Here is a 16,496-nt window from a genome sequence, read left to right on the forward strand (position 1 = left end):
TCAATCCACCTATATCTTGGTCTCCCTCTGGGTCGTTTTCCTGCCAACCTGGCAGAGAACACTTGTTTTGCTAATCTTTCCTCTCCCATTCTATTTAAGTGACCATACCACCTGGGATTAGCTCTGCTAATGCATTCCTGGATGCTGACAATGTCAAGTTCTTTCCTGATATCCTCATTTTTAATATGATATTGCCATTGATGCCATCTGTTCATGCCTCTAATCTTTCTCAGGACTCTCATATCTGCAGTCTCTTGTTTGCAGTCAAGTGTTTTGCTTCTGACCCAGCTCTCAGATCCATAAGTTAAAACTGGTTTGAACACTGTCTTGTATACAGCTAATTTAGTGTTCTGACTAATTTCTCTCTTATTCCATATGAATTTATTCAATTGACTTCCCACCATACCAGCTTTGCTGATTCTGTTGTCTATTTCTATATTTAATTTACCATCTTCAGTAAAAATCGTGCCTAAGTAGCTGAAATGCTTTACTTGTTCCACAGGTTCTCCATTCACAACACAGTTGACATTTTCAATGATTCTGCGTATTTTCATTGTCTGTCTTTTTATTGCTGACCTTCATACCATATCTATTACAACAGCAATTTAATTTAGTCAGAGAATCTTGCAGACTTGTAGCAGATTTATTTAGAAGTATAACATCATCCGCATAAAGCAAAGAGCTGACATTAACATCTCCAATTTTGATATCAGGTTTAATACCACTTTCCTTCATAATGTGATCCATATAGATAATGAATAACAGAGGGGATAATGTACATCCTTGTCTCACACCAGATTTGACATTAAACCAGCTTCCTGTACTTCCTTCAATTCTAACTGCTGACTTACAACTCAAATAAAGACTAAGTATTGCTTGATATAATGCCCCATTGACACCATATAACTGCAGCGTATTGAATAGCTTCTCTCTTGGCACTTTGTCATATGCCTTTTCCAAATCGACAAAACTTAAATACAGATCTTTGTTATATTCCCATGCTTTCTCGACTATTTGTCACAAAGTGAAGATCTGATCCTGACAGCCTCTATTTGGCCTGAATCCAGCTTTTCTTCCACAATTCTTCTCAACCATTTCTCAAGTATACTTGCATAGATCTTGCCAGGAACACTCAGTAGGGAAATACCTCTGTAATTCTCACATTCAGTTTTATTTCCCTTTTTATATATGGGTACTATGAGAGCTCTACTCCAATCATCGGGAATTTGTCCCTCTGTCCAGGCTATCTGAACTATGCAGTGCAGCCACTGTAAGACTTTTATACCACCATACTTCAGCATTTCTGGTCGAATATTATCTACTCCTGCTGCCTTTCCACATTTCAAGCCTTTGATGGCTTTTTCTACTTCAAGTATGGATATGTATTCCTGACTGCATGCCTGGTCAGTGATTTTTATCACTGTGCTGTCATCACTGCTTGTTTCATTTAGCAGTTTTTCAAAGTAATTACTCCATACTTCAAGGATATCTTTTTCTACCATTTTCATGTCACCTTTATCATCTCTAATTCCTTTTACAGCACTCTTTCCTCCATTCCTAAGCTTCCTCAACCACCTCCAGAATATTTTGCCACCTTCTTGATATTTATTTACTATATTCTTGCCAAAGTCCTCCCATGACTTTTGTTTAGCTAGTTTTACACACTGTTTAGCTTTCTTACATTTGTCTCTGTATTCTGTAAGAGTAAAAGCTGACTTATTTGCCAGGAACTTTTGATATGCTTTCTTCTTTTCCTTCACTGCCTCTTTAACTTCCTGTGTCCACAAGGGAATTCTGAATTTTTTTATCCTTGCACACAACCTCACCATATGCCTCTCTGGCAGAATCAATCAATGTTTTCTTCAGAGTTTGCCACTGAATCTCCAAGGTTTGATTCCTGTTCTCAAACTCTTTCATTTTCTTTTCAATAATCTTTCTGTATTTTAGTCTACAGTTCACATCTGAGAGCTGCTCAACTTTTATTTGCTTTAAAACTTTCTTACATGTTATTCTTTTCAATATGAAATTCAATTTTATCCTGCTCAAGACTAAATAGTGATCACTTCCAATTTCAAATCCTCTGTACACTCTGGTGTCCTGCACCAGGGAGAAAACATCACTATCAACAATAACATAGTCAATGAGACTTTTCTTATTCCTAGCCTCTTCTCTCCATGTGAATTTGTGCACATTTTTATGTTGGAACATGGTGTTAGTAATAACCAGTCCATGTCCTGAGCAGAAATCCAACAGATATTTGCCATTATTATTAGCTTTGCTCTTTTCTCAAAATTTTCCCAAAATATTTTTGTATGTCTCACAATCATTTCCAACTCTGCTATTTACATCCCCAACAAGGACCAACTTTTCCTTTTTCATTGTGTCAGTTGCTTTTTCTAAAGCGTCAAAAAATTCCTCCACTTCTACCTTAGTAGAACCTTCTGTGGGACCATAGGCACAAATAAGTCTCATTGTCCAGTTCCCCATTCTCATATTTGCCAACATTACTCTACTTGAGACTGACTGCCATTCAAGAAGATTAGCCTCGTATTTTGTGTTGAATACTATGGCTACTCCTTCTTTTCCTTGATTGTCATTGCCTGAATATAACATTTTGTATTTATTGCTCAGAAAGATCTCACCAGTTTTGGTCTTTTTTGTTTCAGTCACCCCTATTATGTCGATCTGGTACTTATCTAATTCCTCAGCTAGCTCCATTTCTTTGCCATTCAGGCTTCTTACATTGATAGTACCAATCTTTAACTCTGGTGATGTTGAGTTGGGGTTTGTTTTCAGATTTGTTCCAGTAGCTGACTTTTCACTGTTCGCCCTGGTTCCTTGGCGAAAACAACAGGGGCCTTGTTTAACCGGGCGATGCCCCAGCTGGCATGAAATTTTGTCATGTTGTACCATCATTTTTTATTTTGGTTTAACCAATAAGAATACAATTTGGTCGGCTAAATCCCAAATTGCCAGCCCATCCTCGTTCGTTCAGTATCAAAGTAGATACCCAACAGGGTGCACCATGAGAAGGTGAGGATTGGACATTAGGTCAGAAGCCCTGGTCGGTTCTCCGCATTCCTTGAAAGGCCATGTGGAGGTCTCCTCTCAGTTATACAGCTTTGACCCTTAAGCACCCCAAACATCTTAGTTTAAAAAAAAAATCTTAGTTAAGTTTTAAAAACAATTAAAGTTGGACACTTTTACAGGTGAACTTTTGACTCAACTATATAAACAATACTCAAGAAAAAATAAAACAGTTTGAAAACAAAAACCAAACCTTGGAATCTGAGTGGCAAACTCTGAAGAAAATGTTGATTCAGCTAGGGGGAGGCATGTGATGAAGTTATTTGCAAAAAAAGAAAGATAGTGGACATGAGAAGTTAAAGAAGCATTCCTGAGGATAAAAACATTCTGAAAGTCCCTAGCAAATAAGTTGGTTGATGCCCCAAAATAGTACAGAGAAAACTGTAAGAGATAAGCAATGTGTGAAAACAGCTAAATAAGTCATGGGAAGACTTGGGTAAGAATATATATAAAATAGGAAGATAGCAAAATGTTCTGACAGTTATTGAAAAAGCTTACATATGGAGGAAAGAGTACTGTAAAAGGAATCAGAGATGATAAAGGTGATAGGAAAACTAAAATATGTTCTAGATATCCAGAGTAATTCATTTGAATGACTATTAAATGAAACAAGTAATGACAGAACAGTAGGAAATATTGAAGAGGAATATTTATCAATTTTACTATAGGAAAAAAAAGCTGTTAAAAAGCCAGACTGAGCATAACAGGACTGAATCAAAGATGCATAATTGCAAATGAGTCGATGAGAAAAATGTGCAGAAGACAGGTGTGCAATTTATAAATGTAAGATGTATGGAGTGAATTGATGAACACAAGGAGTTATGTTTGTATTACATTTAATTCAGCCACCCAGAAACAAATAAGTGTGTACAGAATTGATTATGCAATGCTGAAGGCAGCTTTGTTTCAAATCTGAATGGGTTGGTAATGATAATGATGCCACACAGGAGAAACTGTGAATCCAAGGGGATGTTGAAATACATGTACATGGTTGCTACAACATCCGAAATAAAGGAGGGGAGCTCTTGGCATTGGTAACCTGACTTGGCCAAAAATGATAGGCTTCAGTGAGACCTGGTTAACAGAAAATGATGATGATATAGTTAGTTCCCTTTTACATTCTGTCCCTGTATTTTCAGGGAGGAAGACGGAATAGGACAGAAGGTCAGTTGTTTTGTTGGTTGAAGTTTTGAACAGCTTCAGCCAACAAAATGAGAAGTTAACGAGTCCTTTCTTTTAGTTTTGCATGGTGATCAGCATTCATTTTAGAAATTATGGACTTTACAACTGTGTTATAAATAACTATTTTAATTTCCCGAAGTTTCGACCTTCATATTAAGGTCATCATCTGGAGTATATACAAATATATAAGGACAAGCTGAGTTACATTTCACACAGTAAGCTAAAGAAACAATGATTTGATTATTGGTCATTCTACTGGCATGACCTCTAGTGAAAAAGAAAAAAAAATTCAGATAAAATTGCAAATTAATTAATTATTTAGAAACTACATCAAAGCTAAATTCTATTTAAGATAACACGAGAGAAACATTCTTTCTTATAGATAGTTTTCTTACAGTAACAATGATGTCTTATTTTTAACATTACACAATGTTATATTAGATTTAGGATTCTGGATTATATGCAATCCTGTTTACAGTTAACTCTTAGGGAGGAGAGGTTCTGTGGGTAGAATATGTGCCTTCCATATGCTTGGGATTTTTAGACCATCATTATTGTTCAGATTGGGGTGGTTGATAAGAATCTCACAGGCTTCCTTAAATTTGCGTTCATACCATGTTAAGAAGTTAAAGAGGATATTAGGTCTTGGGAGATGGTTCATTTGAGGCTATTTGGTGTGAGAAAGATGCCAAATATGACCAAATATATTTTGGTTGCTGCAGTACATCAGGGGACCCAGAGGAAGATGTGTGGATGTTATACGTCGGCAGATTAGCTCAGTGGGTGCAAACCAAGCAATTATCAGAGGTATCAATTATGGGGACATAGTTTGGAGGGAGGAAAGGGTAATTGGCAAGATGGAAATGGAAGTTTTATAGTTGCTAAGAGATAATTACCTGAAACTGCATGTCATGGAGGAGACCAGGGGTTCGAGAGTGCTGGATCTGGTAATAAAATCAGATGCATTCATAAACAAGGTATTCACTCTTTCTCCTGCATGATTCCTCTCCCCATTTGGGGAGAGGAATCATGCAGTATTTTTTCTGGACAGTTGCTCAATGTGGAATTCTCTGTCAAGAAAGGATTTATGTGGAAATGTAAAGCTGGTAATTATGACAGATTTAGGAGACATCTTGGAACAGCCATGACTTGAAGTTAGAAGGAAAGGTCAGTAGTTCATGGGACATGGGTCATGGTCTTGAGAGAAGTAGTTTGACTGCATACCCACAGTTATGAGTATAAACTAAGAAGAGAATAAATTTGATGTGTCAGGATAAAATGCAAGATTGCGAAAGATAAATCATTAGAAAGGAAATATAAAGAAAAATGTGATTAGCATAGAGCAGTACGAAGTACAAGCAAGAATGATGCTTGGTATGGTAAGAAAGGCCACATCAGATTATTATTTTCCTTACTCCGATGGAGTCACAAGACCCATTATGAGAGGTCAACACTAGTGAACACGTACTATCGTACCACCCCTTAAAATCATCCACAGTCTGTATGTTCACCACCTTCTCAGGCAATGCATTCCATACTCCTGCCACTCTCCATACAAAAAACTTTCTTCTTACCCCTTTACTTACCACCTCCTTTTCTATCTTCCAGGAATGGCTTCTTGTCCTTGTTCTTTCCCTTATTCTACCACACACAAAAAATCTCCTCTGTGTTAATATGATAATAACCCTTCAACAACTTAAATATCTCTGCACCCTCACCAAGGTTACTTCATCCCCCCCCCCCTCAAAACCTGGCAACCAGATTTGCAAAACAGAAATTCAGATGTGGATGGATTTCTGTGAATGCTCTATGCAATAGGACCAGCACTTTTATCTCTTGTGGTTTGTGTTCTCCTCAGCATTGCCAAATTTTTCTGAGTTGTCTTCACAGCCTTTGCAGTATGTCCTCAGAACTTCAAATCTCTATTCATAATCACCCTGAGATCTCTTGCTTCTTCTACTTCTTCCAGTATAACTCTACCAAGTGAATATGAAGCATATCTTCCACAGATTCCAATTTTAAAACCTTAAATAGAGTTGTATTAAGCGGGCACCATTATGACTTTGGCCACCTTTCCAGCTTATTCAAATCCTCTTGAAGAACCAAAACATCAGAACTATCGCTAATAACCCTCCCAAGCTTCACATCATCTGCAAACAACTGAACATCTTCATCTTTGTGTAGTCTTGTGACAATATCATTGATGCAACTCATGCAACTATTCTTCACCTCTCTTTATATGCCTTCTATAATCTTTTTCTTGTGCAATTTCTCTTTTATTCTTTTTGTTATCCATTTGACTCCATATTGCTTTTACTTCACTAGAAGTATACAATCTGTCATTGCTGTCCACAATTTTTTCTTACGCATCTCCCATGCACTAATGATCCTCTTTCTTGAAATTCTTTCATCCATTGTACTGCTGAAAGCAGGTTTCTGAGTGTGATAGTCACCTGCGTTGTAATTCCACATAACTTCTTTCTGTTTTGTTAAATCCACATGCCTATTCATCTTCTAAGTCAGGACTACACAGTCACTCTCACCAACAGGAACAAGTATGTCATACCACTAGCAATCAGCCCAGTTTACATCACTATAGTTGAAGTCTTCCATAATGATTACTCTTTGCACTTGCCTAAATATTTCCTGCTCGTCATCATCTATATTTCCTGGTCTGTAGCAACATCTGAAATATCTTGTCTTATAAACATCTATCTCATGCCATATCCTCTCAAACCCATTAGTGCTATTTCCACACAGGTTCTTCACCCTGAGACTGCACAGTTCATTTCTTATCATAAGTAGCACTCCCACCATGTTTACTTTCCATTTCCTGACAAAATATGCTATACCCTTTGATTTTTATCCCTGTTGGAATATCCTCCTCAGTTAATGAAGTTTCACTGATAAACAACCTTTGGAGAAACTGAGTCAGTCAATATCACAAACTTATTCCCTTTATTCCTAATGCTCCTAGCATTTATATACAGAAAAGTCAGTTATTGCTAGCATTCTTAGTCGTTATTTCCCTCATATTCCACTTAGCTCTGTAATATAGTGTAACACCCCTTCGGTATACAAGCCACTATCTTCACATGAGGCTATCCTACTGTGCTATTCTAGTTTCATTTTCCTGACACACTCACCTGCTCAGAAAATGGTATATAAACAATAATATGATCTCAAAACTTTAAATCTCTATCCACAATCACCCTAAGATCCCTTTCTTCCACCACTTCTTCCATTATAACTCCAAGTGAGTATCAAGCAATCCCATCTATGGATCCCACTGTCTTTTTTCCTCCTACTCTCCACATAATGGAAGAATACCTTTGGGATTCTTCTTGGATGCAGTGAGGATCTCCTCTCATATTCTAATTTTTCTCTCCTTAAAATACTAGTCACTTACATTTTAATTTTACTTTTATATAAAAGTAAATTTCAAAACCTTGCATTTAGTTCCATTAAATGGACATCCCCATTAATTGGTCCATCTTTTCATCTTATTCAAATCCTCTTGAAAAGCCTAAACATTAACTATTATTAATCATCCTCCCAATCTTCTCGTCATCTGCAATCAACTGAACATCTCCCTGTAGTCCTGTGGCAATATCATTGACTCTAGATTTTGCAGCAATGATCCCAAGACCGAATCCTATAAAACTCAACTTGTAACCTTCCTACTCCCTGATACTGCTTCCCCATATATAGCTGTCTATCTATCAGAGGAGCCAATCACCAATACATTAAACTGAATGGATTGGATTGGTGATTGGGATTCTCCTTGCTCACAAGTTTTCCCATATGACAACTTCAAAATCAACTTGTCATGTGACACCCTGTCAAATATTTTGGAAAAATCCAAAAAAAAAAAAAAAAAAAAAGACATTATGTGCCTTGCTTTGATCCACTGCTTTTATTACTCTGTTATAAAAGGTAACCAGATTATTAAAACAAGTGCCCTTCAACAAATCCATGCTGGCCTGCATCAGTGTTACTTATTCTTATCAATTTATCCGAAATCTTAACTACAAAAGAAATACAGACCTATAGTTTGATACTGCCTCCATTCTACCACCGTCCTTAGGCAATGGTACTCTCCTTCCATCTCCAGAAATCTGGACCATTGCAAGACTTTGATTAAACAGCCAAGTTAATGGAAGTCAGTTCTATGGCACATTCCCTTAAAACATGTGGTGAAATTTCATTTAGTCTTCCTGTCTTTATTATTACATGGCACCTCCAGGGAGTCCAAAGACTCATCGAGGGAGGGCACCTACTCTACAACTCTCTCTCCACCTACTACAACAATGCCATCTACTGCCCCACCACCATCACTAGCATTTTCACAGACAATCACAAACATCCATGCTCACAACGGGATTCGAGCCTGCAGGCTGGAGAGCAGATATGCTAACCACTTGGCCAACCAGGCTGGCAAATGTCTTATTGATATTTAACATACTCAGCATTCAGAATACATCCTCTTCATTTTCTTCTAACACATCGCCACTCATTATCCTTCTAGGAATAAAGATTTTAATATTAGGATAGAACACTAATCAAGTGCTCATTAAATAGCTCAACTATATCATCTGCTTTGGTCAGCCAATTCTCATCTGTACCCAACAAGATAATCTGTCCACTATCATTTTTCCTCCTACTTGACACATAGCAGAAAAAAAACTATTTGGGATTCTCCTTGGAGTGCCACTCTCTATTTTAATTTTTTATCTCCTTACAAAATTATTCACTTTCCTAGCCTAAGCCTTATATTCCTCATGAACTGACTTCCGCACCTCTCTTTATATGCCTTCCATAATTTCATTTTCTTCTTTTTATTTTTATTTTTATTTCTTTTGGCATCCATTTGACTCCAAATTCCTTTTTATCTTCTTCACTTGAGGTAAACAATCTGTCATTGCTGTCAATAGTTTTTCTTAAATATCTCCCATTCACTAATGATATCTTTCCTTCAAATTCTTTCATCCACTTTACTGCTGCAAGCTGGTTTCTAATTCAATCTAGTAATAATAATACATTTATTATTATTGTATAGGCACCTCCATTGCAAACTCATCGTGGAAGATCCAAACTATCAAGACTATCTGTCATACCCCTCCTGGTTAATGGTTTCCTCTCTTGGAAACTATTAACAGACAAATCGCAACTGATTCAGGCAACCCATTCTATTCCATTCATTCGCCACTCTCCAAGTGAAAAATCAAGTCCTCATGCCCTTGCTAATCACACTCTTATCCAACTTCCTGGGATAAACTCTTGTTCTTCCCCCCCCCCCCCCCCCCACTAGTGTTGCAGAAATATTTCTCCTACATCACTTGTACAAGCAAATAACAGGGGAATTATGTCCACATAACGCAGACATAAAATAGGGAAATAATGGCAATGGTTATGAGGCAGTGTGGTGTAACATGGAGGTTAACAGGAAGACATATTTAGTTAGTTGAATGTTGCTATAGACCTGGGTGGTGATGAAGAAATGTATAAACAACTTGGATTAGGGAACAAAAGAAAGGTAATTATTATGGGTGATTTCAATTATGGCAGTATAGATTGGACTGAAGAGATAACATTTGGCAATAAGGAAATTGAATTTTTTGAGTTCTTAATAGAGAGAGAGAGAGAGAGAGAGAGAGAGAGAGAGAGATAACTATCTCAAGCAGCATGTAAAGGAGGGCACACAAGGGTCAAGAGTTCTACATCTGATCATTTCATCAGATTGTGAGAGAGGGGTTTCACACTTTCCTCCAGTTGGTGAAAGTGATCGTGAAGTGATTACCTGGGTTGTGACTAGCCATATGCAGACTTTTGTGAGGAAAGGATGTATATGTGGAATTATAAGGCTGGTAATTATGACAAGCTTAGGAGACAGCTTGGAGCTATAACAGAAATAAATGCTACATGTGAACTGACAAAGAAATATATAACAGCATCAATGTGTGAATGTATTCTGAAGGCCAAAAGGCTGAATAAGTTAGGTGTAAAATGGATGAATGTGGAGCTTAAGCATGAAATCTGGAAAAAGTACTTTGGAGGCAGTACAAGAAGAATAATGGTAATAATCCATTGCATGAAGAGTATAAATAACGATCCAGGAGAGTGACTTAGTTAAGAAAACAAAAGTGCAGAAATTGGCAGACCAGGTAAAGAAAAACCCTAGAGATTTTTGGATATGGGGCAAGTAGAAGGAAGAATGATCATGGTAAGATGTGTTAATGGATGAAAGTGTTAAAATGGTAACTGCTACCGAAGACATTGTTGAAGTATTCAGTGATCAATTTATAAGGGTGTTTCATCCTGATCAGGGAGGGATCATGAGGAACTTAAGCATAGATGACATAGGATAGGATGGCTTAATTATGAGTGATCAGGAAGCATTTGAGGAAATAAATAAACTTGATGTCAATAAGGCAATAGGATTTGATCACATATCACCACACATCTTAAGGGGAATGTTTCACGGAATTGGCATGCCTGTTTAACAAGTCTTACAATAGCACAGGTTCCAAGAGAGTGAAAGGAGGTTAAAATTGTTCCATTTGCACTGGTGATAAGGCTGTAGTTTCAAATTATAATCCAATCTGTATATCTGGAGCTGTGGTGAAGGTACTAGAGAGATTGTTGAGAAGTAGGATACAGAAATGTGGTTATCAGCATGATATCAACCCATTCTATGTGGTTATCAGCATGAGTTTAAGGGGAGATCATGTTTCACAAACTTGCATATGTACTATAACAAGGTGACAAATACGTTGGACAGAGGAGATGCATATACAGTGGTGTACTTGGATTTTGTAAATATTTTGATAGACTGCCACACAACAAGCTGGTAAATAAATTTGAAACAGATGGGATTTGATAACAGACGTCTGAGTTGGATCAATGACTGGTTGTCACTCATTCAATCCATCCCAATATGTTAGTGATATTGGGATGGGTTTAATGATATGCAGATGATGTAAAACTGGCAATGGAGTCAGGCAGATGTTATGGCCTTCCAAGAGGACTTGAATAGATTACATGAATCGGCAGGTAAATGGAACTGTCGGTTCAATGTTGCGAAGTGTAAGGTTTTGAGATTTAGTAAGCAAGGATGGGATGCAAAGTATACACTGTTGCAGACCTCATGATTAAGAGGAAGAGGGGGAGGGAATATAATTGAGACATATGAGCTAGTCAGGGGTTGTTATCAGTTTGACATGGAAGAGAATTTTCATAGAATGGGTGATGGGGTAGAACAAGAGGTCATCGCTGGAAACTGTATAAAGAGAGTGTGAGTGTAGGAGCGAGGAGCAGGTTCTTTGAATGAATAGTGATTGGTGAGTGGAATGCATTGCCTAAGTATGTTGTGAATGTAGACACATTGAATCAGTTTAAGGCATGGTTGGATGAGTTATGTGCAATAGTGTGTACCTCCCATGAGTCTGACTCCATGGAGGTCAGATGTTAATAATATATAGCCACCAAGTGTATATTCTACATCCCATCTTTGTTTTATGAATTTTAAAACCTTACACTTTACAACATTTGAACAACACTCTGCCACTCCTATAACTTTTCAGTCTATTCAAGTCTTCTTGTAAAGCTACTTCTGTCCTACTTAGTTTTTCCCAACTTTGCATCATCTGCAAACAGCTGAATATCCTCGTTCAAATCCAATATTATTAACATACAGGTTTATTAGCAATAGCCCTAAAATAGACCCTTGAGGCACGCCACTAGTGGCTTTCCTCTTTTGGGATGTTATTCCCTCCTCATACAACTTGCTAAAGCCTTTCAGATAGCTAATCTCCAATCCGGTGTATTAATTTAAACCCCTATCTGTTCTAGTTTAACTATCAGCTTACATGGCAATCTATCGAAAACACTTTCATGTTCTAATGTACTACTGTGTATCCATCTCCCTTGTCCAGTGCACTTGTCACCGTACTATAATAAGTAAGATTACTAAAATGAGACCTTCCTTTAGCAAATCCATGCTGTGACCATCAGAGAGAACATCACTGTTGTCAACCCATTTCTTGATCTTGGTTCTCACTAATCTATCCAACACTTTACCTCCCCCCCCCCACACCTTTTGACCTATAATTTGAAGCTAGGTATGTCACCTCCCTTATGAAATAGTACAGTCTGGCCTTCCATTTCTTTTGAACTTAACCTGGTGTAACCCCATACATAAACAAGTATGTCAAGGCTGATGTGAGCTCCATGTCACATTCCATCAAAACCTGGTGATAGGATGAAGCACCTTTTATGAAGTGCACATTTAACATCTCAACTGTATCCTCTGCAAGAGTTATTCTTTTGTCATTTTCTCCAATCAGTCATTCTGCCATAAGCATTCTTTCTTCTGTTGGAAGTTTTTTTTCTCTACTTGTTTAGACTATAATAAATTTAGTTTAATCCTTTATCCAAGTGTAAGCAAACAAAGTTTGTGCCTGAAGTATCTTCAGGACTGAGGCAACTCCTGGTAAAGGTGGACCAAGCTCACATCACTCCTTGTCTCGGTATCTCCCATAATGCAAAGCACATCTCCTTGCGGACATGTATAATGCTATGCATTAAGGGAAGGGCCACTACCCAGACCGGTTTAGACCTTTAATAATTCAGTGGGAGCCAGACCTACTGGGGTCTGGCTCCCACTGAATTATTATTAATGAGGTTTACCAGCTTACTAATAATAAGGTGGTACACCTTTTGGCAACTCATATAGGTAAATATGACTTCTCCATTGTTTCTGCCTTAGTATCACCACTTCTGGATCTGGCTCCCATTGACGAGACCTCAATGAAGGTCGAAACCGGTTGGAAGCTTGGGTGATGAATGGCAATGCTGTAGTAACTGAGGCACGGCTTTTACTGTTACCCCTCGGATGAGATATGAGCTAATAAGCAGCTCTTCTCAGTGGTGGGGTGAGCCTGCCACGGTGTAGAGCCAACCGGTTCTAAGAGTACTCAGTGGCAGGGTGAGCCTGTTACTGAGGGGAACAACGCTGAGTTTTTGGAGCTTGACCTGTACTAGAACATTCAATAAAGGTCGAAACCGGTCTGGGTAGTGACCCTTCCCTTAATGTATAGCATTATACATCTCTGCAAGGAGATGTGGTTTGCATTATGGGAGATACCGAGACAAGGATCTTGATCCTTGTCTCTGTATTTCCCAGAGTATCTCCCAGATAAGATTTGGTCCACCTTTACCAGAGTTGCTTCAGTCCTGAAGATACTTCAAATGTATACAAAGATATCCAAATGTAAACAAACTTTGTTTGTTTACATTTGGATATCTTTGTATACATTTGGGGAAAATAGTTCCACTGCATAAAGGAGGTTCCAAGACTGCTGTTGAAAATTACCGGCCGATCAGCATATCAGGAATTGGAGAAAATAGTCAAGAAAAAAAATACAGGATTGGATAGATGAAAATGGGATACTGTATGGGGGACAACATGGTTTTGTGAAGGGTAGACATGACTCAGTAACTTGCTCAAGTTTTATATTACAGTGACCACTAAACTGGATAAAGGTAATGGGTTTACAGTGATTCTACTGGACCTTGCTAAGGCCTTTGACAGGATACCACATGGAATTCTAATCAGTAAACTGCAGCATATGGGATGGATATAGGGTTGGTGAGATGGATAGGAGGGTGGTTGATGGAGAGATATCAGAGAGTTGTTTATTCAGGAGTAAAGTCCAAAAGACTGCCTGTGACTAGTGGTGTGCCGCAGTGTTCTGTTCTTGGACCAGTACTTTTCAATTTGTTCGTTAATGATATAGGAAAGGAGCTGAGAGGAAGTGTTCACTTGTTTGCTGGTGATGCAAAGTTGGGTAGAGCAATGGTGAGTGCACAGGATGTCAAAATTTTGCAAGATGATTTGGATAGTTTGGAGGACTGGGCTAAGGAAAATGGATGTCAATTTAATGTGGCAAAGTGTAAGGTTATGTATTTTGGGGTGAAAAGATTAGCAGCAGTATATCACATTGGTGGAACCGTACTCCAGGAGATTGAGGCTAGGGATTTGGGAGGGTTGGTGGATAGGGAGTTGAAGTTTAGGGGGCACATTGCAAAAGTAGCTAAATCAGCTCATAAAATCATTTGGTTGCTGAAAAATACTTTAACAAGCAGAGACAAACAGGTTATTGTTCCTCTGTATCGAGCCTTGATAAGACCCCCATCTAGACTACTGTGTCCAGATACGGGCGCCAGGGTTTCTTCTTGATGGGGAGGAGGTGGAGAGGATCCAGAGACGAGTGACCAAGATAATAGCAGGACTATGGAATGAACCTGGCGAGAACAGGTTGAAGATTTGTGGGCTGCAGAAATTGGTTGATAGGCAAAAAAGGGGTGATATGATTGAGACATTCAAATTACTGAAGGGTTTCTATAAAATTAATTCAGAAGATATTTGTGAGAACAGGACTGGTAGTGGGTGGACTAGAGGCCATCCATGGAAGCTTGGTAAGAGTGTGGTTAGCAAGGGTGGTAGAGCTAGATTTTTTACTTGGAGGGTGGTAAATGAGTGGAATAAGCTGCCAGAGTCTGTTGTGGGTGCCATGACTGTAAATGAGTTCAAGGTGAAGTATGATAGATACTGTGTGAATGTTGAATAGTTGTTCTCGACATGATGTTGGGCCTCCCTCGATAAGTCTAACTCCTCGACTCCTTGGAGCTGCCCGTAATAATAATAATTGCTCTCCTTTCCAGCAGCAGCTTCTCCATATGACTTATGCCAAAACCATTCAAATGCAGTCCATCATTATTATATATTTGTCATCCTTCATTTTCCTCACACACACACACATTCACAAACTGCATTCCTTTTCTCTTAACACATTTCTGCTAACATATCGTTCGTTATTCATGATAGAGACATATAAGTTGGTAAGTGGTTGCTATTGGATTAATGTTTAAGATTTTTTTCATATAATGGTTGGAGATTGTGGAAGAAGGCAAGGTATGTATGGCAAAAGAACCTAGATGAGTCTGACTCCATGGGTCTTAGAATAATAATAATCTTTGCTCTTCACCTCAGCTTATTGCTGTTGTATCTTGGCAATGCACTACCTTTCTTATTACTAATCTTTTATTCTTCTCGGCAATCTAATGATATCCAGTCTTACTTTTCTTAGTTCTTATCAAGTCATTTGTTCCTACTACCACCGCAAACTCTTTTGCTTGCATAGCACTGCAGATTATGCAACAGTTGCTCAGATCATCCTGGAACAGTGTAAGACAACCACTACATTAGGAGATACCAACAACTTACTAATTTGTTATGCAAGCTGCCATAGCTGTAAGCCCCAAACACGGAGGATGTTTGGAATTTAATCTCTTAGTTAAGAGTATAAAAATTTAATGTTTGGCAGTTGAATACTTATTAAATATTTGTCATTCTAAGTATCCTCAACATTATGATCAGCTGGGATATTAAAAACACTTGGCTTCCCATAATAATGTAGTCATTCCCTCAGTGTAATATAATTTTAATAATGCTATGTAACAAGCAATAATGATAAGGATGGATGATATTATTATTATTCAGGCCTCTATGGAGTCGAGCGACTCATCGTGGAAGATTCTCCTTAGGAACTGTCTATCATACCACTCCTTGAACTCATTGACTGTTCTTGCTCTCTCCACTCTCTCAGGCAATGCATTTCATGGTTCAACCACCCTCCACGTAAAGAAACCACTCCTCACCATCTTGCTCACAGCTTCCTTTCGTAACTTCCAGGGATGGCCCCTTGTCATTGTTCCTTCCAGCTATTCCACTAAGCAAAAGAACTCCCCAGTGTCCACCTCTCTTTTGACTAATTGACTGCATTTTATAACCGTTTAGATATCTAGTCCATGTTCCATATCTGAGTAATGCTACCAAAATCTGTTAGTATTTTTTTTCTATACACTTGCACAAAATACATGTATGTGGATATTATTGTTAAAAAATAAAATAAAATAATTTATCCAAACTTTCTTATAGGCTCAATGTAAAAGACAACTAATGGAAAAGACAGGGAGATGTTTGCAACTTCTCGATGCAGTGAATATTGTAAGAATATTGACTTTCCTCGAAATTTAGTTAATTATTACTATTGTTTTATTTTGTTATTTTTTGAATTTATTAACTAATGTCATAATTGTACCTCTAGCAGTAAATTTATCTTTGTGCATGTAGGTATATTGTGAACAGCTATTTCTGCAATCTG

At 38.0% G+C, this 16,496-nt stretch overlaps 1 protein-coding gene across 1 annotated transcript in view; it reads left to right on the plus strand.

The window, feature by feature from the left end:
* The window catches only part of LOC150094090 (dixin-like), a 334,744-nt gene that overhangs the window by 177,882 nt on the left and 140,366 nt on the right, over nucleotides 1-16,496 (plus strand). The window contains exon 9 of the mRNA XM_090412948.1: nucleotides 16,271-16,339. Within this exon, the coding sequence (XP_090269074.1) occupies nucleotides 16,271-16,339 (69 nt within the window). The remainder of the gene's footprint in view (nucleotides 1-16,270; nucleotides 16,340-16,496) is intronic.

The sequence above is a fragment of the Typopeltis vanoorti genome, chromosome 23 (genome assembly GCF_054136105.1).
Source record: "Typopeltis vanoorti isolate ZY-2024b chromosome 23, IOZ_Tvanoo_1.0, whole genome shotgun sequence".
NCBI classification, from domain to species: domain Eukaryota; kingdom Metazoa; phylum Arthropoda; class Arachnida; order Uropygi; family Thelyphonidae; genus Typopeltis; species Typopeltis vanoorti.